Source organism: Suricata suricatta, chromosome 5 (assembly GCF_006229205.1).
Source record: "Suricata suricatta isolate VVHF042 chromosome 5, meerkat_22Aug2017_6uvM2_HiC, whole genome shotgun sequence".
Classification (NCBI taxonomy): Eukaryota; Metazoa; Chordata; class Mammalia; order Carnivora; family Herpestidae; genus Suricata; species Suricata suricatta.
Genome location: NC_043704.1, coordinates 70,023,990 through 70,048,921, shown reverse-complemented (window position 1 = coordinate 70,048,921; position 24,932 = coordinate 70,023,990). Strand labels below are relative to the sequence as shown.

Here is a 24,932-nt window from a genome sequence, read left to right as displayed (position 1 = left end):
GGAAACTGATAGAACACTATATTAGCTATACTGGAATTGAAATTAAAAACTTAATAAATAAAAAAGTAAATAATTTAAAAAATCATTTATGTAGCCTATATAAGTCAACAGTTGCATGTGAAGTAACAAATTGCCTTAAAGCCAGATGATGAAGGGCAGGCTTGAAGACGTCAGCGTGCCGGGCAGAGGACAGGGGCTTCGGGACGCTGCTCTCCAAGCAGAGGCCACATTTACTGTCATGATTCAGAAGAGATCTGTGTACAGAACATTTACAATCTGGGCATTTCCATCCAGAGAGTCTGGGTATCATCCTGGATGGGTGAGAAAAAGGAAGATGAAGGCGTGGGGTGGGAGTCTGGAAGCCTGTGTGCAGAGTGTCCCACAGGCACCCCGGATCAGGAGGAGAGCCGTTCTTTTGTGTTAACAATCATCTTTCCCTTTTCAAGTCATTTAGCTTCATTGTTCATAAACATCAGAGGAACATGCAAATTAGAGCATGCTGAAATGCTTTCATTTGGCCAAGAATGTTTTCAAAGAGCTCCCTGCTGCTCCGAAAGAGTCCTAAGCAGCTGGCTTCACTGAACTGTAGAACAAGCAAAAAGATGTTAAATAAGGATTAAGGGCTTTAGACAGTAAGTATAAGATGTTAAATGTGTTCCCTGGCTCATTTGTGGGCCTTTTTCTTAATTCAGCAGGCAAGCTTTCTGTGAAAGAGCAGCTTCGTGGGTTCCCGGGTTTCAGTTCTTTTTTTCCTCCCTGTCCAGAGGGACAGATAAGAATTTAATATAACGGAAGATAAGAGGCAGATAGAAAGCATACTATGCTAATTTTTGGTCGCCTACCCATTTGTAAGCTCCATTCTCTTCCAGCCCAATCAGCATAAAGTGATGAGTACAGTTTTATTTTATGAGTGAAATGGGCCTTGAAAACGGGGCTGCTGTCTTTCAGGTCTGAACTCAAACAATATCTTGAATATGGGTAATTTGCATTGCATGGCTTGTGACCATGGGGCCTGGCAGTCCCCACTTTACAGATGTTTGGCACCTTCCTCCACAGCCTTTCTGTTGTGCTGAATCCGTCGCCAGATTTCTGGAAGTCTCTTTCATCAGCGACAAAATGGGCATTTCCTCTATGCGAGAGGGATGGCCACTGGTGGGGTAACTCGGATGAGAAGAGGAAACCAAAGCCTGCCCTCGAAGCTGAGGGCTTCGCAGCGTAGACTAGGGAACAACAGTGTTTTCTCTATCGAAAGCTTTCTCAGGCCTGAAGAGCATGTTTTGTGCTTGACCCCTGGCCCCTCCCCCTTCTCCTCGGATTATGTCATTTAGGCCAACTGGTCTTTCTTCCTTGTCCCAGCTTCACTGAGCATCTATTATGTAGGAGGGCCCTGGAGAGGGGTCAGGGTGGCTCCTCCCAGCAGCCCGCACACATGTGCAGAAGGAGTTTCTGACCCAAATGTTTACTGAGTCTGAGCCTCTGCTCAGTGGAAGCCTACCTTCCTAGGGAGGAGCTAGATGAGGGACAAGTGTTCTCCTCCCTCAAGGAGAAAGTCAAGGCACCACGGTTGTCCTGCGAGGTGGAGGAAGGAGAGCTATGCCAGAGATTTACAAACACACGGCTGTGCATTGGTCGGCCCGTTGCGTGGTCTCACAGGTTATGTTTTCATTTTCAGTTAGGACCTTTGTGACAGAGTTTAAATTAAAGACAACGTTTCTCAATACCACCACGGAGAAGCATCCAGACCTACATGAAGTTGAAAATGAGATCACCAAAACAGTAAGTTTCCTGAAAGGCATTGTTTTTTCAGTCCTCTGTTTGCTAGACCAGATTTCATTCAGAATTGGGAACCTCATGGGGATCAGCTGTAGCTCCTGGGCTGTTATTCATTTCCATTATATTTGGGAGATAAACTTCATGGTAGAATTAAAAGCCTCTTGGAAATTGAAAGGAGGTGCTGAGAGCCAGTGATGCCCAGTAGAAGCACTTTTTCAATGTGCTCTCACATGCAGCCTTTATCAGTGCCTTGACATTTCTTTTTCATGTGCAGACTCATAGTCACAGACAGTTAGATGGTATGCACCAATAAGAACTATTGGCAAAGATGAAAGATCCAGAAAATCCTACTCTTCCATCTGCAGTTGACATGTTGTGTGACTTTCACAGACTTGGGGAGAATGATGCTCTTTTTCCTCAGGAGAATGCCAAAGACATAACAGTTAATCCTGATTTTCCAAGGTTGAGAATTCACTGCATGAATTGTCTAGGGCCTTTGGGGAGCCTTGGGTTGAGTTAGTTAAGCATTAGGCTTGTGGCTCAGGTCATGATCTCATGGTTCATGTATTCGAGCCCTGCGTGGGGCTCTGTACTGACAGCTCGGAGCCTGGAGCCTCCTTTGGATTCAGTGTCTCCCTCTCTCTCTGTTCCTTCCCTGCTCATCCTCTGTCTCTCTCTCTCAAAAATAAACATTAAAAAGTTTTTTTGAAGATTATCTAGGGGGTTTTGATTGATTCCTCTTCTTTCCCTCTTTGCCTACTTTTTGTCAAGTGGAAAAAAATAAAATTAAAAAGAAGGAAGATAAGATGAAAATGAAATTCAGGGGCACCTGGGTGGCTCAGCCAGTTAAGCATCCAACTTTGGCTCAGGTTATGATCTCACAGTTCATGGGTTTGAGCCCCACATCAGGCTCTCTGCTGTCATCATGGAGCCTGCTTCAGATCCTCTGTCCTCCATTCTCTTTGCCCTTCCCCCACTCATCCTCTTATTCTTTCTTTCAAAAAAAAAAAAAAAAGGAAGGAGCTCAGATAGTAAATTTTGCTTCTCAACTGCTACCTGAGTCTATTTGGTATACAGAACATTGAAAATTACCATTAATATAAGTTTTAGAGATTGATTTCTGATTTTAGTTTTACTTGTTCTTTCTAGGTAAGATTATATTAACCAAAACCTATAGGATTTTTTAGGTCTATAGATTTTATTTGCATAACATTTAGATTCCAATTCTGTCTCTGTATCTCTTGAGCATCTACTCCATGACAGGCACTTTGTCAGATGCCTCACTTCTATAAGAAGTATTACCAAAACCTTTACAGCTAGAAATTGGGAGGCCCTAAAGGTGAATGACATTTCCTGAGTTCACGCAGAGCAGGTGCAAAGTTAGGAAACAGTCCTCTAGACTAGCCTTACTTCTAACACCATTTGCAAGTTTGGGGATCCCCAAGACCACCCTTAGATTTGATAGTCACTGTAAGGACTTCAGATCTCAGTGAAAGCCCTTAAACTAATGGTTGTGGTTTATTACAGTGAAAAGGTTACTATTACAATCATCTGTGGGAGAGACAGATAGGGCAGAGTCAAGGAGGATCCCAAGTTTGATGCATCCAGTTGTCCAGTCCCCATGGAGCCATGCACCGTGCTAACTCCTCTTGGGAATGATGTATACAGTATTCATGGAGTGTTGCTAACTAATGAAGTTCACGTGCGCCTTGGTGTCTAGAGCCAATATATGGACATAGTCAACCACTCACATGGCTGACCTCAATGTCCAGCCCCTCTCAAGGTTAGGCTGATACCATATAACCCAAATCCCCCACACAAATAACGTTGTTAGATATTTGGAGTGGCCCAGGGCCTGACAAAAGACATTCCAGAAGCTTATAGATTACCTCCTTGGAGCCAAGGGCCAGATCTCTATTTGGGCAAGATTAAATTCTTTACTGTACAGCGAGATTTTATGTCTCCTAGCGCTATACCTGGTGTTCTTGTCACCACCACAGCTGCCTCTTGGGCATGCTGTAGGTCACTGTTTCCTTCTAAGGGGGTACAGGGGCTTGGGACCCTGTGCAGAAGTGCCGTCCCTCCCAGTATACAGTGCTCAGTAACGTACCTAACATGTTCATTTTCACCCAGTATGAATATATACTAGTGATGTGACATCCCCACTCCCATAGGCTAGACTAGACTAGAGAAGCCCCTTCAGTGGCCTTTCCCCAGATACCATTCTGTTCTGAAATGTGCCTTTTCTGTTTTTACCTGGGGACCAAACTACTAATAAATCGTCGCCTATTGGAATATAAAGCAGTATCGTGCAAAGCCAAAAGGTTTGATAACATCCCATGTTTGGTTCCATCTTATGAACAGTAAAGTGTGTCTGACACACAGGCTTTGAAGACAGGCGTGTCTGCATAGGTCAAGGTACTGCAACCTTCTGCTGCATAGGAGGAATCTCTAGGCTCTGCTGTTGGGGAAGCAGAAAAGCAGGCATGGAACTTGATGCCCTAGAGGGATTTTCTGCTCTCTCTGAAGGCACAAGGCAAACACAGGGAGAGTCACTCTTAATTTGCTCTTGACAAAGGGGCTCTTGACCCGTGTAATGTAATTTCCCGTGGAGAGCCTTTTTGAGGAGGACCTATCTTTGAGTTAGGTCAACTCACGGTAGATTTTGGGGGTCCGTGTCGGGCCTGCTAGACCAGGGGTAGCTGAGACCTTTTCAGTGAGCCTCGTGCACTCTGCAAAGTCCAAATAAACAGTTGCCTCTGAGTTTTTTGAAACCCCGGGCCTTAGAAGAGATCTGTTCCTTTGAAGATGTTTTGCATCCAAGGGTGCTGTTCTGAACATCATTTCCTGCCAAGATTTTCCCCACTGATTTACTATCTGCCTCTTTCCCTTTGTTCTCAGGGAACAACAGAACAAGAGCAGAGAGGCATTTAAGAGCGGAACAAAAAAAGGCACCACTCCTCTGTAAAGCTGCCTGCTGATAACGCGATGGCTGGAAAATGCCTATTTTATCCTGAAAATAGGAAATTGGTTCTAGGTCTAGGGCTTTTATCTATCTCCGAGTTAACGACCAACCTGTTCTTCCTTCCAGCTAAATGTGTGTTTTTCAACGTTTCCTGGTTACACGGGATCCACAGTTCATGCTTCTAGGTAAGTAACAGAATTACGCTCACTTGTGAACCAGTTTTCGCCAAGGGGAGGCTATTCTAACCTAGGTGACAGCAACAAAACTGGGCTCTGTTTGACCAAGTCACAGAGTGCCCGGGGCCAAGGTCACTGGGCCTCCATGCTCTCCCATTCCCTTCCTGGAGAATGGAGATGGATTAATTTTCCAAAAGCCCTGGGGCCCACATGTCATTTTAGGACGGTTAAAACCCTACACACTTTGCCTACAGGGAGTCCAGTGCAGTGGTCATGTCCTTGCAAACGACCTTCTCCTTGGCCTCCAATGTGACGCTGTTTGACCTGGCTGACGGGATGCAGAAATGTGTCAACTCCTGTAGGGCCCCTGCTGAGCTGTGCCAGCTCCTGGGATCTCAGAGGCGGATCTTCAGAGGTAAGAGGATGGCCCTCTGGGAGAACCCCGCCTATATACTTAGGCACAGACTTAGGAGAGATATGTATGGCACTTGGGGCCCAGGCTCAACAAGTTCATCACACAGCCAGTCTATCTTTGAAATGGGTGCTGGGGTGCCTGGGTGCCTCAGTCAGTGTCCGATTTTGGCTCTGGTCATGATCTCACGGTTCATGGATTTGAGTCCCCCATCAGGCTCCCAGCTGACAGTGTGGAGCCTGCTTGGGATTCTCACTCTTCTTTGTCTGCCCCTCCCCTGCTCATACTTTCTCTCTCTCCCTCAAAAATAAATAAATGAAGACTAAGAAAAAGAAAAAAAGAAATGGGTGTTAAGCAAAAGGCCTTCAAGTGTTCATGTCTTTGTATACGTGTGCGCACACACACACAGCCTTGAAGTCACCGGGCCCTTGGCATGTTGCCTCTTCTTTTTCTCCTGTTCTTCATTGGTGTAGGAAGGGGTATAGAAGCTGATACAATAAAATCATTCCTCTTCACTTTGAAAACTTCCAGCTTTCTGGGGAAAACAGAAATTCATGAATAGAATACACATGCTTATCAAAACCCCAAACCTTCATCGCGATAGTCCACTAAGTTAAAAAAAAAAAAAAAAAAAAAGCATGGGCAGTATTACCCCTCTTGTTCGTGTGTTTGCAAATCACCAATGCACAGAAGCAAGACCAGAACGATGTAGGCCAGAGTCCTCGCTGGTTTCCCTTTTCTTGTTCTCGCTTTATCAGCTTTATCAAAGCTTCTGCATATATCTAGTGTGAACAGATAAAGAGAGGGATTATAGGGGCACGTGGGTGGCTCAGTCGGCTAAGCCTCCGACTTCCGCTCAGGTCAGATCTCATGTTTGTGGGTTTGAGCCCCACGTCAGGCTCTGCCTAACAGATCAGAGCCTGGAACCTGCTTCTGGTTCTGTATCTCCTTCTCTCTGCCCCTCCCCCTCTCATGCTCTGTCTCTCTCTGTATCAAAAATAAAATAAAACATTAAAAAATTTTTTTTAAAAAAAGAGAGGGATTATAGACAACAAGTTCAGAAGGCAAACTTGGGTCTCAGAGAGGAAGTTTTGCCTCTGGGTTTGGAAAACTGCTAGAATTAAAGTTGTTTCCTCACAAAGGGGCTTCTTGCCGCTGCTGTCTCATGAGTGATCAGAGTGGGCTCTGCTTAGCTCAGTGCGCTGGGCAGTTAGGACTAGCAAAAGATGGGGACTCTAGGCGCCTGCCCGTCTGGTGTCCAGACGCTGATGTCAGTTGCAGGGAGTAGGTTTGGGGCTGTATCTGCTACAAGATCAAGGACATTCGCAGTGGCTCAGGGCTTTCTGAGTGCTGACCCACAGGCCTCCTCTCACAGGCCTGTGCATGGCAGAACCTGGGAGCTGGGAGCGAACCTTATAAATGCTCTAGTTTTAGGCCGTTTTAAGGCTAGTTATTCATGTAGGGGGAGAAAAAAGGAGCTGAACTTTCTGGAATTGAAGTTACTGTCATTTAGCATCATTGGGAAATTCACTAAAAAGCGTACGCCCCATTATACTGTGCTCTAAACTTTGAGGCAAGAGCTCTTCTTTGTTTCTCTTGCCAGTGATTCAAGGGTCCCAATTTTTCCTCTCTAGTGAGCAGGAAGGGGACTTTCCATTGACTAGACACTTAAAAAGTGCATCCTGTGTGGTCAGCATAGTACCAGGTTAGTTTTGCGTTCCCAGTACATGCATTTCATGTCTTACGAATCAAGTGATCACATACTTGGATTTGTAAGGTCCTGCTCAGGGCAGCCCCGCCGGCTCTCCGACCCTATATTTCTCGTTTGGGTGTGGCCTATGGGAAAGCCCCTCGCTTCCTAGCTTCCTTGCCGAGGTCCCGTTCTTTGTTTTGTTTTGTTCTTTAAGATTTTATTTATTTATGGTCTTGGAGCAGTGTTAGGTTCATAGCAAAATTGAGACGATTTCCCATATGGCCCCTTGCCCCACATGTGCTCTGGTCCCCATTCTGTATCTCGCCTTCCAGAGCCCTCGAACACAAAGACAGCCGTGCCTCGTGGCTGAAAACAGGCTCCTCCTCTGTTTTTCCTCCCGATTCTTCTCCGGATTTTGCCAACATGCCCAGCTCTGTCTCTTGATGCTCCCTCTCTGAGTGCTGGAGAGGTAGCCTTGACGAACAGAAGCTGCCCAGGATCTGACACCTGGGGGTTTCCAGCATACGGGTGTGTGGGGCTACTCTGGACACTGCTGTTGCAAAGGCAGGTTTTCGTCCTGCGATTCGCAGAGTGTCCACTTCCTCAGCTTCCAAAGAACTGCAGCTCTAATGCCTTCAGAGGTCTCGAGTCTCTGGAAATCCCCCGAGGAGTGTCCCAGCCTTAGATTTACATGAGTTCTCATTGTCTCTCCGGCGGATGTTATGGCCGGGAGAGACCATGGGAATCGTGGATGTAGAAAAATCACATCGCCAGGCTTAAAATGAAAATGGGATTCCATGTGGTTTCATTTGATGGATTTATGGCAGAATGTTATTTAAGGATTTTTAGGGTAGCAACTCCACTATTGCTAAGGCAAGGCCAGCCTTCTTTGCTTCGTGTAGGGAAGGGTTGCTTCAGCAGGGCAAGTAGTATTTGCCAACAGGCTGGATTAATGGGATGGAAGGAAAATGTGACATTGGCTTCCAGAAAATATCTAATCAGGCCAGGCAACTTAGTCTGGCTACTGGACAAGGCTAGCGCCAGCCTTTGACCCCAGAGCTATTCCTTTATATTAAGGCTTGAGGACTGGCAAAGCTTTCCAAAAGTTTAGATGAGGAATTGTGGGCACTTGGTACCTCTCTGGCGCCAGCTTTATAGTTTGTCTGGTGAGATTTTCCATTTTTTTAATTTTTCTCTTTTAAATAGCAACTTTTCACAATAAACAAAGGAAATTCTATCGCACACATGAGCAGAGTTTTGATTTAGCACACCAGCTTCTAATGATAAAGACAGGAAATGCAGTGTTGAAAACTGAAGGCTGTGTCCTAAAGCTTGTCTCCCTGTGACCAGGCTGTCCCCCAGATCCCAAGCTCTTGGGACTCAGAAAAGGAGGCGGCTGTGGGGATCCCCTGTGGGTGTCAGCTCACATCACCACGGTGGGGGCGGCTTTGCTATGGGAAGGGCCAGTACCTGGTTTCTGAATAGGTTGGTGTCTTCCTTAAGGTGGGAGAGGGGAGACCAGGCCTCACTGCATGGTATTATACACATTGCCTTTTGGCGGCTCTCCTGGTTGTGAACTTGCCCTTGTGTCTCCACAGCAAGAGCAGATATCAGACCTGCCTTGCTCTGTACCTGGCTGTGAAGAAGTTCCTGTCCTCTATTCAGTTAGTTGTGCATTTTTGTTCTACTGTGTGCCCCACTTACAGGTGCCTTTTCGTCAGGCCTGTCTCAGTAAACAGGCTTTTGTTATATATATCCCATGTATACAGAGAGGGTCTACTGTACGCAACCTCAGAAGAGCCACATGCCCGACAATGAGTGTTTTTTGATAATGAGATACTTCTTTATCATCCATGAAATGAGTGTGGCCCGCATGCCCAGAGCTGGACAAGCCAAGTAGAAACACATGTAGAGAATAGGGCCCTAAAGGGAAGGAGGCAGCAAGCCTGAAAGACACACTCCTCTACCCGGCTCTGTGTCCCGTGGCGATGGCCTGGTGGGCTGGTGGCCCGAAAGCACCTTCAGCAGCATGTGTTGAGCACTGTGTGTGACCATCCCTGCGCAAGGTGCTGAAGCCCCAGAGACGAGTAAGCCCCAGGAAACGGCCAGTGCAATGGGACACAGGAAACATAAACACCACAATGCTGAGGAGGAGATCATTTCCACCCCGACCCCTGGAAGAGGAGGAGTGCACAGCCTCCCGTGAGGCCATGTAGACACAGAGCAGACTCGGAGCCGTGTCTCCGCTGAGACAGGTATGAGCCCCTGCTTCCTAAGAAGGGCATGAGCACATTTCCTGGCTTTGTGCCTGCCCTCCCTGTGGTCCGTTAGCATGAGGGCACAGAAGACCCCACAGCATCGAGGGCCGCATGTGCAGTGGCTGCAGGAGTCGGAGACAGCACCCTGCTTCTTCTGTCTCGGTCCTCCGTCCCATGGCTTGCGGTGTGACCTGGAGGACAGGGGCCTGGGGGCTGATCCAGGGAAGGAGTGGCCGAGGCTGCTAAAAACAGGCCTCTGAAAGGAGACTTGCACCAGGCACTTTTCAGAAACTGTTCTCAGAGCGTCTTTAAATAGAAAGTTCATGTATCTTGAGGTTTGCAGTGGAGGAGGTCTTGTTTTGTTTCACTGTCTTGTTTTTCCATTCTAGCGGGCAGCTTGTGCAAGCGGAAGACTCCAGAATGTGACAAAGAGACCTCCATCTGCACTGACCTGGATGGAGTCGCCCTGTGCCAGTGCAAGTCGGGCTACTTCCAGTTCAACAAGATGGATCACTCCTGCCGAGGTACCAGCAAGCTCCCGAGGGTGCTGTGGCTCGTCCAGGGGCAAGGGAGGGTGTTTTTCTCTGCTCTAGGTGTGACTGTTCAAAACAGGGGTAACGGTTCTTGTTATTTTTGCTCACAGCAGGATTAAACCCATTATCTCCTTAGAATAATAGCATTATCTCTGACCTGCGTACACTGGTCTGGCCAATCAAATTCAAAGGAAAAGAAGAGAGAATGGAATGCCTATGGCAGTGCCCTTTTTTTTTTCACTTAGAAGAAGTTAGGAAAATTATTGTTTTAATTCCCAAAGTTTTATTCTATTGTCTGATAGTCTTTGAAAATGGAAACACAGGCATGGCATTAGGCCTGTCTCTTTTAGAGACAGCTGTGGCCCTAGTAGCCAAACTACTGCTGAGGCTCAAGAGAGTCAGAGCTCAACCCTGCCTCATGGATCATGGATTATCTTGGGCAAGATGATCTTGCTTGCTGCGCCTCGGTTTCCTCTTCTGCAAAATGGGTATGCTGCTGCTTCATCGGATATTCAGGCAATTGAAGAAGACAGTATATATGGACTTTGTAAGCCATCAGCATTTGCCCTTGATTTTTACCCAGGATGTGGCTGAATTAATGAGTCCTAGTTTTAAAGGTTTCATGAAGGGTGTAAGGGCAGAAGCCTAATTCTGCTAGCCTTTTAGGTGAGACTTAAATTCATTCAGTTTGAACTAAAAGGCTCAGTAAGTGCAAGAATACGACTTTAAAGTAAAATTCATTCAAGTCCAGAGCACCGTGTCCCTGGCTTATAAATGAATGCTGGAATTTGTAATCACCAGGAAAACTGGCAGCGTAAAGGCCACAGTGTGGCTTTAAGCCTTGCACCACATTAGAATGTGGACGACATAGGTTTCCTGCTTGGCCAACCCCCACTGGTGACAGGTGCACTGGAATCTGAGTAAAAGTCACATACTGGGCAAAGGTGACATGCCGTTTATTTCTATCAGGACTTCCCAGTAGAGGACTCACTCCATCAGGAGAAGATAAAAATACATTTCAGGGCAGTGCTGTCATCCTGAGCTTCAGACCCTCTGACTTAGGTTCACACACAGTGGCTTTGAAAGCGCACACCCGCTGTTCCACACGCAAGCCCCGCGGTGGGCTGTGAAGGGGAGGCTGGCCCCGGGTGCCGGCGGCAGTCCTGAGGCACGACGGCCTCACAGCGTTCACAGCACATGTCGCTCTGCCCTGTGATACAAAGAGACGATGCCTCCTGGTCCCCCTTACCTGGTTTCCTGCCATGTGTTCCTTGCCCTTCTTGGAAACTGGGGCACTGAGTCCCGCTTCATGTGGGAAGGTGACCTCTGCTAAAATCCATGTGCCGGCGTGCTGAATAGCTGGCAGGAGGGAAGGCAAAGTGGGCAGAAGTGGGGCACATAGGAGTGGTGGCCCCGGCACGTGGAGTCTCTGGAGTTTCTGACAGCCTCCAAGACGGCCCTGCCACCTCTGCTCCCTGCTGGCCCCAGCCACTGCCTTTGTTTTCAAGTCAGCGATTTCTTAATTGCGTCGCTTACAGACTAGCATTAGCAATAGCAGGGCTGTCAGAGATTTCCCAAATGCAGTGACCTAGACTCCTGCAAGCTTATGTATATTGGGTAATGACCTGAGATGCAGCATAAGGAAACCTTGGTCAGCTCTCAGGCTTGTTGCCAAGGCCCCAGAAAGCCTTGTTTTCTGAGGTATGCTTGTTTAGGTTTTTATTTATCAGACCCCTGATGGATGGCTTCTGCAGCTCCTTGGCCACAGCCCTATTGGCTGGGTTCTGATGGATTGTAGTGACATCTTCTGGCCATTGGTGCTGGAGGATAGGGGTATTAAAGTAAGTCCCTGGGCGCGAGGCTGGCTCTTAGTCTGACTGACTCTTGATTTCAGCTGCCGCGATGATCTCACGGTTCCTGAGACCCAGCTGCTTTGGGCTCTGTGCTGACAGCACAGAGCCTGCTTGGGCTCCTCTCTCTGCTTTTCCCCCCACTCGTGCTCTGTCTCTCAAAATAAATAAACAAAAAAAATTTTTAAGTCCCCTTTTTGACACCTCAAATCCGAGGTCAGCCCCCAGATAAATGGGGAATAGAGGTGTGTAGGTGTGTTTTATATTAGCAGGCCTCTGGTGTTCTCTGTTGTGCATACGTACGCACTTCTTAATGTCTCCCATAAGGTATCTTCACAGTGTCTTCACCAGACTTTCAAAGCAGCAAATGAAATTGAAGTAGGTGTCCTGCCCACAGGTGTCTTTGCTTCCTTCCATCACGCAGGCTTCTTTCTCTCACCAGGCTCTTGAGAGCCAGAGCTGTGTCTAGAATATGCTTAGCATATTGTGGGATTTAACAAATGTCTGTTGAATTAGCAACTGGATGATAGGGAAGCAAACATGATAGGACTTGATTAGCAGATCTTGGGAATGAGAGAGTCTTGAAGACTCCACCACTTACTTATTTTATCAAGGGCCAGGAGGCTTGAATTGGTAGTGGTCCATGTCAGTAGGGGAAGCCCAATCTGGGCATACACACTAGCAGTGGCCACATTCCTTTTGTCTCCAGTGCTCCACGGATCAGTCCTGCTAGGGTGTGGAGCTGGGGAGCTGGGTCCTAAGGTGCACTGGGGCTTTCCCTCCGAGAACCCCTAGAACAGCACCAGGCCCACAGTGGCACTCTGTCATTGATGAATGACTGAAGGAGCCCATTCGAAGTAAAGGAATATCATGACACCAGGAAGTCAGGCCTCTTCTGAGGCTAAGCAAAAACAGCCCAACCCATCAGCTTGCAGGCTGGGCAACAGATGGACGTTACGTCTGGCAGGATGACAGCCACAGAGTGGGAAGCTCCCACCCAGCAGATGAGGGTTGGGTGGGTAGATCTGATGTAAAAACATTTCCAGGAAGAAGTGTTCAGAATAGAACAGACTGGTGTGACATCAGCCTGCCTCGGTGCCGAGATGGTTGGGGATGAATCACAGGGAGGCCAGCGGTCCTGTGGAGCTGCCCTGCAGACAGAGCCATGGGGTCTCCAGGGGTGGCTTCCGGCTCCCACGGACCACTGCGGCACACTCTCCACGCCCAAGGGAGCGGGAGTGCCGGGCTTCTTCCTTAAGAAGGCCCCACCTGAGTAAGGCCAGCAGCGAACTCAGAGGTGTCCAAGATGGGGGACTCAGTCCTCCTTCCCTAAGTGGAGTATGATTATGCCCTGCTTTGTTGCACAAAAGATTAGAAGCACCTGCTGAAAAGCCACATAACCAAATAAGATTTAACTTAAAAGATCAATTAGGTTGAAGTGGAAATAAAGTGACTACTTTGCCGAAGCTAGAGGAAAGTGAATATGCAGAGAGATCTGCTGTAAGGTCTGCATGTTTGCTAAAGGTGGGCTGCTCTTCAAGTGCTGAGTTTCCTGGACACTGAGGCAAAGAGAGAAATATGGTTTTAAAGAAAGTCAGGGTTCATAATACAAAGTACAGTCGTTCAGAAGCATCCCCATCTTTGTAGGCCTCAAGGCCCAAGAGAAAGTTCTTTGGAGCGTCCTCATCGAGAGGTTACCGCTTGGTGTCGTGGCAGTGTGGCCCGTGACATCCTGCAGGGAGTCCCGGGGCCTTCCCGGGGCCGCTGCTCACACCAGCCCTTACTGCAAGTGGCTGGAGCGCAGGAGAAGCCGTTCTGTGCAGCCAGAACAGTGCAGTGCAAGGTTACAGCTCTAATGATCTGCTACAGAAGAATTGCAGGTTATTTAGAGCAGTGTTTTCTGAACTGTTCTGCTAAGCCCTAGTGATATCTCAGTAGACCAGGACAACAAAATAGATGCTAGAAACAGTTACATCTAACATTAAAAACAGAAGGAAGTGGGCACCTGGTGGCTCAGTCAGTTGAGCGTCCAGCTCTTGATTTCGGCTCAGGTCGTGTTCCCAGGATCATGGGGTCGAGCCCTGTTCTCCAGCTCTGCACTGAGCATGGAACTTGCTTGAGCTTCTTTCTCGCTCTCCCTCTGCCCCCTCTCCCTTGCTCACACACACTCTCTCTCAAAATTAAAAATAAAATTAAAAATTAAACAGAAGGAAGAACAGCATTGGGCACATCTACATAATATTATTACACAGTAATCTGTAACAGACAACGCAGGACGCCTACAAGAGACCTCCTGTCCCCGCCCACAGGGCGTGCGCCCCTGATCCGTGCCTGGGACCGACACTCACTTCCCATTAGCACGTGTGCTGTGTGTCCAGGGACTGCCGCTCTATGCTGTGTACCTTTTCTCATCTGTGATCTTTTATGTAGTATATCGTACATTATTCATGAGCCAAATTTCTTTCACGTCTTGCAGCAATGAATTTGACTCTGAGGCCATTTTTTATTGTCTGCTTCCATCCAAGCATGCATTATAGCTCATGCTGTTCTGTTAGCTTATTGTAGTGTTGAAAGTGTTCCATGATCAAATAAATCCAGGAACTGCTGATCCCCAGGAATGGCTGGGCCACAGCCCTTCAGTCCGTGAGCAGCAGCACTGGAGGGTTCAAAGTTATGTTCTTGGGTGATGTGCTGATTAGCACTCATCTAGGTATGGCCAGAATCCCCTGCACAGGGTGAGCTCCACCCGGCCCGTGTCCCAGAGGATGTCACAGCCCCCACTTCCTCTTGGAAGGGGTCAGTGGGGACAACAGCAGGTTGAAGGTTTGACTTACATTAAAGGAACCAAACATCAGTCTTTGTGTAAATGTGGAAAGATGTTACAGAGGGGCCACAGAAAGCTTCTGAAAAGAACTGCATTTGTTGGATAAAATTATAACTACAAACATTTGGTGGTAACTATGTGCCAAGTGTTGTGCTAACCCATTCACATGCCTTTTTTTTATTTAATTCCCTCCAAGGAACAGTAAGGTAAATATTACAGTTGCTGTTATTATCCCCCTTCTTTTATAGATGGGAAACCGAGAGTCACTAAAAGGTTAAGAAAATTTTGTGATAAAATTAAGAGTTGAGTTGGCAGGTTCTAGATAGTTCTGAAGCTATTTGTAGGCTTCTGGCTCTAGATATTCTTGGAGACTTTAAAGTGACTGGTGTCTAATAACTGTCAGTTTGGGCCAAGGGAAATCAAGGGACATGTTCATGGATTTCCCTTTTCTCTTTCAGCATGTGAAGATGGATATAGGCTTGAAAATGAAACCTGTATGAGGTAGGCTCCGTGCTCATTTATTCTGATGCATTTGTGACAGGCCTTATTTAGAAGTTACTTGGGTAGATTGCTTCCCATTATTTCTTTCGATTTTTGAAAGTAATTGTTTTTTTTTTCTTTGTTGACTTGCAGTTGCCCGTTCGGGCTGGGCGGTCTCAACTGTGGAAACCGTGAGTATGAACGGTCTGGAGTTCCGTGTGGGCGGGGCCGGCGGGGCCCCTGCACAGGGTGTGTCTTACCCTGGCGCCAGTTCCTCTCAGCCCCTGTGCTGGGAGGTGTGAGGAAAGCAGAGAGTTCCCGGGGCCTCCAGATGGGGCAGAGGAGATGAGTGCATTCCTGAACAGCCCCGGCTGTGCGGTGTGAATACAAGAAACTAGGTGGGAGGTGGGAGGCAGGACGGAGCCCGCCTAGGAGAACGGAAGAGCCTCCTCAGTATTTCTTGGAGGGGACGGAGTTGGAGGTTTTGGAAGACTTCAGCTGGCAGGTGTAGAGGAAGAGGGAATCCAAGGAGAGGAAACAACTCAAAGGTCTTGGGTGGTGTTCCAGGGACGGTGTAAGTGCGGTGTGGCCGAGGACAGAAGGAGAGGCAGGCGGAGTGGAGGGTTAGTTTGGCAGAGGATAAAGGGACCAAGCTGTTCTGGTGTTTGATAGCCAGCTTGAGACTTTCGACTCTAATCAGTATCCATGGGGGAAGCAAGAGTCAGAGAGAGGACAGCAGTTGATCAAGAAAATCAGGTCAGGCTGCAGTAAGGAGGGTGGGTTCAGTTCTTTGAGAAAAGCAGTTGCGACTCATTTAAGATCACTTTCGCTGACGTTTTGTGATACGGAGAGCTGAGAAATAATTGGAAGAAATTCTGGATGTAGGATATAATAGGAATAATAACATTCAGTACTTTATTTTAGGATAGCTTTGCCCCTCATTCTATAGATGAATGTACCAACAGTCTGTAGTTGAAGTTTATTAGACCAAAAGTAGACATGACCTCATTTAATATGTGTAAAAGTGCCCAGTTCCTGTTCCCCAGTGGTATACCTGACATTTTATGTCTTCACTGGTATTTTCTTTGCTTATAAAGCTTTCTATTAGTAAGTTTCATTATTGCACTTTCTTTGAACATAAATAAAAAATAAACTAAACTAATAAAATAAAACAAATTCAGTACTTAACTGACATAAAGCTATGTTGGTGTGCCCAGCATGGAGCCGCTTTCAGGCCAGAGTCTAGAGACTTGGAATTATATATCCACCTGGGATTACTGGTGATTTGGGGCATCAGCTTTATCCTGACTGCAAACTAGCAGAGGTTACAGGAGATAGCCTAAGTAAGAGAAAGACTGGGGAAGCATTTCTAAAAGCAAATATGTTTAGAGTACATATAGAACAGAGGGAAGAATTCACAGAATTAATGTGATTTGGTTTTTCTTTTTCTTTTTTTTTTAAGTAGTAAGCTGAGGCCATGGAGAGGTGGACAACTCTATCTTATTTAGTCATCGCTAAGGACACCATCATGCCATTAAACCACTTAAGTATAGATATTCATCATGATGGACCCAACTCATTGCACACCAAATGGTGTTCTATGTTACTGTGAACTGGTTTTTACTTACAAAGCTTCTGACACTAGATATATGAGGATTTTCCTCACACCAAGCAATTCCGACATTATCCAGAGTTAGTGTTAGACACTGTCTCTGTGTCCCAGAACTGCCCCTACTTCACACACCAATCCCAAGCCTCTGGGACTTCTGACCAGCCAGCTATAAATATGGGGTTCCCACGAGGCTCCCCTTCCTCAGACTCAGTAATTTGCTAGAGCAGCTTACAGAATTTATAGATACAGTAGAGTTTTATCACATACACAAGAAACACATTTAATGTTACCAGCCTATTATAAAGGATGCAACTGAGGAACAGCCAAACGAAGAGATGAAGAGGCAGGTATAGGGGCAGGTGCTGGAAGCTTCTATGCCCTTCCGGATATACCACCTTCCCCGCTCCTTTAAGTGTTCACCACCACAGAATTTCTTGGAACGTCGTTGTTTAGGGTTTGGGGGGGACTCTCAGTACATAGTACCGGTAAATGACACCATTGGTCATGGGCCATCGGAGGTTGGAGGTGGAGTTAAAGTTCCAGGGCAACCAGCCCCCATCGTTGGAGGGTTACTTCACTAGCATAAACCACGGTTTGGTTGAAAGAGGCTCCTAATGAATGACAAAAGACATAACTCTCACGCCTTTTATCCAGAAATTCCAAGGATTTTAGAAGCTCTTAGGCTAAAACCCAGGAGTGGAGACCAAATAGAAATTTGTTAGTATATCACAGAATCACAGGTGTACTCAGTGTAACAAGAGGAGAAAGTTATCATACATGATGCTTTTTAAAAATGATTATTAAATATCATTGCTTGAAAAGGTCGGTTTCACCAGCCCCTCTCTGTTTCCTAGATGGGATTGACGCTGCCTAACTCATGAAGCACTTAATAAAGCTAGTTACATCTTCAGAGGGGAAAAAACGTAGGCTTTAGTCTTGTTATGTTTGGTTTGGTTTGGTTTGAATTGAAGCACAGTCAACACACGATGTTACATGAGTGTCAGGTGCACAACATAGGATTCGGCAAGTCTCTACCTAACGCTGTGCTCACCGCAGGTTAGCGACCGTCTGTCACCACCCATCACTATTACAACACCGTTGATTATGTTCCCTATGCTGGACCTTGCGTTCCTGTGACCTATCCATTCTGTAACTGGGGGCTTTGGGGTGTTTTTGTTTTTTGTGGGTTTTTGGTTTGTTTTTGTTTTTTTGTGATTTTTTTCCCTCTGGGATCTGTTGGCTTATGTAAAACAGTATGGATAGCAGTGTATGTCCCTTCATAAAAATCACTATTTAGATGAGCTTTCTCAGCTGGGTTCAGGATCTTTATGCTTGTGTTCAGGCAACTATCTGTGCTTTACCAGGGCTGCCCGGGGTGCAGAATTACCTTTGTTCGCTTTCTGGTATGAATCTCACTCACTTAAAACCAGAATCAAACCATAGAACACTCTTAAATTGATCAGAGAATGGAGTAGCCTGCACGTGAAAAAGAAGAAAGCCTAGAACTTTCAGTATAGAAAGAGGAGCCTAAATAGGCAAAACATTTATGATAATTTGAGATGTGTTCACCAAACGCTAGGATACTAGAACTAAAGAGCATATACATTTCTTTAGAAGAGATGGTTTAGAGTTAACAGTCGTGATTGCACCACAAGCTTGTGAACCTTATTCTAAAACACTGTATGTATTAGAAACAGAGAAACTTTAGATAATGTCATAGAGGATGGTTTTAGAATAATGTGAGGGACGGAGGAAGGATCAGGATACAGTAGAGTCATATGACATGTGCAAGAGACTTAACTTGACTAGAACCCATCAGGTGGCAAAGGGGGTGTGAGGAAAGCAGGTGAGGACTGTGGAGACGTGGCTGGCCTGGGGGTGAGCCAGGGCGCAGGAGGGAGGAGACGCCATCTGCCACATCCTCCGGGTCCTGGCAGGCGTCTCAGGAGCCAGTACTTCAAACCACATTTGATCACACACAGCTCCCTAACCCAGGAAATGCTCTGATTTCTCAGTGAATGGAAGAGTGATGCCGCGAGGGAAAATGGATATAGGGGAAAGCCCCATAAAGGGTTGGGATTAAGGGCGTGAACGGCAGAGCATTGCTCTAAGTGGCATTTAGCAATTTTTTTCAGAGTTCACTAGAGACTATGCAGGTCTGGAGATGATACACCTCTATATCCATTGACTGTTTTGTAAGTTCCTGTGTCTCCCCGTTATGTTTGTGGGTCTTGGAAGTAGCCAGGGTATTTCTCTCTGATCCTGAGACTTCTTTTCCTTCCGCTTTCATCCAAGTCATTAACATTATGTCCAGCAGAGGGCAGGCTTCTGTCTGGATGACTCACTTCCGGCCACCTTGTGGTGGTGACTATTGTTAACTCCTTGATGGTGTGTGAATATCACCATACGATTTTGATATCTGTTTTAATGTTGCAAAGCAGTCAGTGGTGGCTGATAATAAATAGCACCTGCCACCTATCCCTTTGCGATCTCAGATCAGCCTGCAGTGTTGGTTAAGGAATGAGGAACATCTGGGTTTCATCCCATTGGTGGTGATGGCACCCTGTGAAATCTGTGGCTTGTCACTTAATGTTTTGTGACAAATAGTAAGACTCTCACCACTCACTGCTGTCACTTCTGCTGTCACCACCAATGGCAGTGAGTGCCTTCTTGGAGCTATGGCTTAGGCTGGATTCTTTTCAGGCAAGAAATGTTTCTCTGTGCAGACTTCTTGGGGTACACGATCTATCCAAGCCCAAAAAGGTGAAGAGCTCAGCTTTGTTTAGCCAAGTCTTGAGATTCCCTCACTCCTACATTCCTAGGAGTCATCCCACACCTCTACATTCTGGATTTAGTCATAATCTATGACCTGCTTTCTGAAAGTTTCCATTAGCTTTTGAGTTATGGGCAGATTCCACTTCTTGCTCCTCATAGGGAACATCCTTCAAGCCAGAGAGGTCAGGACAAGCCCTTCTTGCAAACCCTTTCATCTCGGAGGTATCACGGGCCCAGCTGGACTCCACGAGCACCTGGTGGGGCCACCTGCACCCCCTGCATTCACCCTCCAGCTCAAGTCTGCACCTGTCACTGCACTCCTTTTTCTTTTCTTTCTATGTCCAATAAACAGAGGCCTGTTCATACCGCAGATTGTGGGGGACCAGCCCACGCAACACTAAGGGTCCCTGAGTAGGGGGTTGGTGTTGGCGAAGTATCTATAAGAAAGAACACAGACAAAGTGAATGGTGGCAGGATTGCACTTTACTGTGATGCTTAGGATCTTTATATACCACAGGTGATTACATCATTCTTCTAATGATTACATTGTTTGTAATTTCTTAAGATTCGGGGTAAGAATCACATGTTCTAGAAAAGATTATTATTTTCATGGAAAATCAAAAACAGGTACAATACATGTGTGATTTTTTCATGCCACCAAGCACCTAACTCACTTCTGACATGATCTACCTGGAGACAGCATCAGATCCCACAGGTCAAAGGCTCAATCCCGTAAGACTGTCTCCTGTTCCTCCTCAGATGCCAACTGTAAGTCCAGGTGCCTGTCACCTACACCCCTGACCAACCAGCTGTGGACCAGTCGTTCCCACAAGACCCTCCTTGGGTTGGATTAATTTGCTAGAGTGGCTCACAGAACTCGAATAGACTACCGGTTTGTTATAAAAGGATGTACGTCATGAACAGCCAGATGGAAGAGGCACATAGAGCAGGGCCCGGGGAAAGGCTGGGGGTTTCCATGTTCTCTCCCAGGGAGCCACTCTCGCCTGCTCTCCGCATGTCCGTCTGCCCAGAAGCTCTGGCTTCATTACATCGGCATGATTGACTGAGTCATTGGCCGTCAATGAATTCAGTCACCCCAGAGGTCAGGGGCTGGGGACCCAAAGTTCTAGCCCTCTAATCACATGGTTGATTCTCTTGACAACCAGCCCCTCATCCCCCGGTGCTTTTCAAAAGTAACCTCATTAATATAACAAAAGACGCCTTTCTGTTCTCTTTACTTAGGAAATTGCAAGGGTTTTAAGAACTCTATGCCAGAAAGGGGTTAAGACCAAATACATATTTCTCATTGCAAATCACGGTATCACCATTGGCTAAGGTTCTTCTGGAGTAAATAAGCCTCACTAGCTTAAGCAACAAAAAGACAGTTTCTTGGAAAGATCCTGGGGTGTATCACAGAATTCCAGGGTCAGAAGGAGGAACTGTGGGGAGCCACAGCAGCTGGACATTAGGGGCTTGCTTTTCAGAGTACACATTAGCATGACTCCATCTCCATCCCTCACCTTCACCCTTTGCTGTGTGTGTCCATGTGCAGGCTTTCCCTCCTTCCCAGACAGTGTGGCTGGAGATAGACTCAGCAGGCAGCCTCAAGTATGTGTTACCTATTCAGCCATTTTGAGAGAAGGCGTGTGTGCTCTCTCCAACTTTCTCTCTCTCTTTCTTCACCAAATTGCAATTCCTGGGAAGGAACTGCCTGCTCCAGTTTGGATCATGCGTTTACTCCCGGACCAGTCGACTGTAACCAGGGAGGATGGTACACATACATGCATCACTCACTCTGACCACCCCTGCTGTAACCTGCACATGAGGCGGGTGAACGTTCCCACAGAGGGGCTGCCTAACAGACGGCCCGGTAGTAGTTTTCAGGCAAATGAGCATAAAACAAGGGCAAATGTAGCTTATAGGAAAGACCAGGTCCACAGTGGGCTCCCAGCAACAATGACAGCAGCATCAACCTATGATTGAACAACAAAAAGAATAAAGAAAAGTTAGGCTGTGAAATAACAACAAATGTAAGGAGAAAGTAGGCCTAAGAATTTCAAGTTCATCATTCTGGAGAATCTCTTCATATTAGCTTTGGACATATAGGATGGACAAGCCTAAGATGGCACTCACTGCCTTCTGTCTCACCCTAATAAATAAACAGAACCCCCACAAAACTGTAAACGTTATAGTTGTTCATTCAAATCCCACGCTCTCGTACATCATTAGGTGGCCTCATAATAAATCCAAGGTCTGTCTTAAGTTCAAAAGATCAGTTTTAGTTCATGAACTAACTCGATAGCAGATATGAGGAAAAACCTTGTGGGTTATCTTGTCCATAAACTCATTACACGTTCCCACTAATAAGACCTAACTGCCAAAGAGCACCGAGCATACTCTAAATATTTGTATATATATGTATAAGGTAAATTATATGTATGTTTATGTATACACCCACACTTTCTAGATGGAGAGGAGGTTGTGTGTATGTGTTAGTGTGTGTGTGTGGTGTGTGTGTGTGTGTGTGTGTATATGAATAACATTTGGGAAGTAATAGAAAAGCACAAAGAAGAAAGTCAAAGTTAGCCATGGTTTCCCAAGGCAGCGCCAACTTCTGTGAATGTTTCGGTGGGTCCCCTTATAGCCACTTATGCTTTCCTTCCTTCCTTCCTTCTTTCTTTCCTCCCTTCCTTCCTTCCTTCCTTCCTTCCTTCCTTCCTTCCTTCCTTCCTTCCTTTTTTAATATTTACTTCTTTATTCTGACAGAGAAAGATAGAGAGTGAGCAGGGGAGGGCCAGAGAGAGAGGAAGAGAGAATGCCAAGCAGGCTCCACACTCTCAGCACAGATTCCAACTCAGGGCTTAATCTCACTGGGAGATCATGACCTGAGCCTAAATCAAGAGTTGGACGCTTAACTGACTCAGCCCCCCCAGCCCCCCATCTGTGTTTCTTTTTAGACAAGACTTTTGTTCCAAGGAAAACTCTGCCACAACCGCAGCCAGTTGCAAGGGTGGCTTCTAAAATGAGTGCCTGCTCGTTTTGTTGGAAGTGGGAAAATTTGAACTCGGTGTGGAGTGTTAAGCAGGAGTAGACTTCAGCATTTTTTAGGAACAAAGGAAGCCACTGTAGGATTTTAAAGCAGAGAAATGGCTTGATCAGACTTGTTTTTTTAAATGAGTGAACAAGACTGGGCACCAAAAGGGGAGTTGGGAGGTGGTTGCCTTGCCTGGTCAAGAGGTGATGGCAGTTTAGGGTGGTGTTGGTGGGGACAAAGAAAAGTCAACAGATTCAAAAGATTTTGTTGAAAGTGAAACTTGAATACATGTGTCAGGAGGTGTGGTTTGCCATTGTTTGCCTTTGTATCCTGTATATCTTAATATTGATGGTTTTTCAAGATAACCAAGTTTCTGCACTATTTATTTAAATAAATGATAGGTATGTGGTTGGATAGCTTCTATTTGCTTTTATCACACAGTCTGCCTGCTGTCAGCTCTGCATGTTACTTTGACCTTACCTGAATACCTCAAGAGCATGATTCCAGTCTTAATTTACTTTAGAATATCTGCTTATTGGCCCTTTTTAAAAATCCTACACCTTACAACCTGGGAACATAATTTTAATTATATTTCCACAACAACAACAAAATCAATCTGAATATTGAATAGACTTTTTTTTTTTAGTGTTTGTTTATTTTTACAGGAAAGCTAGAGACAGCACTAGCCGAGGTAGGGCATAGAGAGAGGGAGACACAGAATATGAAGCAGGCTGCAGACTTTGAGCTGTGAGAACAGAGCCTGACACGGGGCTCAAACGTGTGAACTATGTGATCCTTACCTGACCCAAAGTCAGGTGCTTTACTGACTGAGCTGCCCAGGTGCCCCTGAATATTTTGTTGAAAATATAATTTTGTTAGAAACATGCAGATATAAAACCAATTAATTAAAATGTTAATATTGTGTATTACATGTGATATGTGTGCACTTACATCTATGACTGCTAGTATCTGGTAGTTTAATCCAGTTTGTATTCAGGGAACAACTCAGAGCCTAGCATGGTTCATGCAGTGATTCCCAAACTCTACACTTAGTTGACCAGTAATATTTCTATAATAGAGGGTTGCCTGCTTTTTATCTTATCAAGTAAGAACCTGAAACCAAATAAAGAATTTTTATATCTACTATATCATCATCAATTCAAAAAATTTAGAAACAACTTATACCAAAGGGTGGGAAGTAGCCAAGGAATGTTTCTCTATTTTCTCCATTCAAAAAAAAAAAGAATTTTACTGGTGGCATAATTTACACATAATAAAATGTGCCAGTTTTAAGGTAGAAAAAAAAAGCAGGAAAGATAACGTCTTAGATGATAGAACAGTTATTAAAACCAACAGATCTAGTTTCTGAAGACGTCATGCATCTCCTTTAGTTTTCTCATAGTGAAAGCGACATCGAGGCTGGTCTACAATAGAATTTGAGATCCGTACACCATTCTAGGAGTGGTTGAGAAAGAAGTCTTCTCAAAACAGTGTAGGCAGGGGAAGAAAAATAATTTTCCCTCTATCCTACTAGAACCCTTCTTCCCTCCCCTCAATAAAAGATTAGTAGGAGAAAAAAAACCATTTTAATTGTATAGCACACACAGGAGCCCCACAAAAATAGAAGGCTCAAGGCAGCCAGATATTTGATGCTTATCTACCCTGAGCTAAGGAAAGGGCTAGGCGGCAGGGGCTGCAAAGGCGGGGAAGGCAAGCCTGGGAAGGTGGAGGAGGAAATTTTGGTAAACAAAGGCCACCGGCTGGGAAGACCACTTCTCTCTTTGAAAAAGTGATCCTTAGTTCCTGCAGTCTTCCTGGTACAGGCCTCTTTTCTAATGTAAATCTCCTTTACAAAAAGGTTACCCCTGCTCTTTTTTTTCTTTTTAATTTTTTTTAATGTTTGTTATTTTTGATAGACTGACAGTGAGAGAGAGAGAGAGAGAGAGAGAGAGGGAGAGAATGAGCGAGGGAGGGATAGAGGGAGATGGAATCTGAAGCAGGCTCCAGACTCTGAGCTGTCTGACCCTTAACCACCACCCAGGCGACCCAAGGGTTACTCCTACTCTTTTCAGAGCATCTCCTGTGTTGCAGTTTCTCAAAAATAATCAGCTCAAAATAATAAGCATGCCCACGAGGATGATTTGGGGTAGTATACTGTGCTGTTCTCACAGAGAACATGAGGAGCTAGCCTTGAGGAGCCCTTACTAGGGGCCCGGGAATGAAAGATGAGGTCTCCAGTTAAGGCCTGGTGATAGCCATGGGCTGGGGAGGGAACCACTGCTTTGTATTCGTTTATTTATTTATTACCTCTTCCCTGTCCACTTTGATCCTTTTTTGACCTGTTTAGCCTATCAGCTGGTCACCGTGGTGATCGCAGCGGCAGGAGGCGGGCTTCTCCTGATTCTGGGCATCGCGCTGATTGTTACCTGCTGCCGGTGAGTGGGGTTCACATTCTACTGCTCTTTGCCTCTGCTAAGCACAGGTCAGTACTTACTCTTAAGAATGGTAGGGGTGGTTCACAGTATTAAATCAAATGACTGAATCATT

At 45.9% G+C, this 24,932-nt stretch overlaps 1 protein-coding gene across 1 annotated transcript in view; it reads left to right on the top strand.

Moving 5' to 3' along the window:
• Positions 1-24,932, top strand: part of HEG1 (heart development protein with EGF like domains 1) — a 56,904-nt gene that overhangs the window by 22,824 nt on the left and 9,148 nt on the right. The window contains exons 10-16 of the mRNA XM_029938724.1: positions 1,673-1,776; positions 4,865-4,923; positions 5,169-5,329; positions 9,667-9,801; positions 14,943-14,985; positions 15,118-15,155; positions 24,733-24,820. Of these exons, the coding sequence (XP_029794584.1) occupies positions 1,673-1,776; positions 4,865-4,923; positions 5,169-5,329; positions 9,667-9,801; positions 14,943-14,985; positions 15,118-15,155; positions 24,733-24,820 (628 nt within the window). The remainder of the gene's footprint in view (positions 1-1,672; positions 1,777-4,864; positions 4,924-5,168; positions 5,330-9,666; positions 9,802-14,942; positions 14,986-15,117; positions 15,156-24,732; positions 24,821-24,932) is intronic.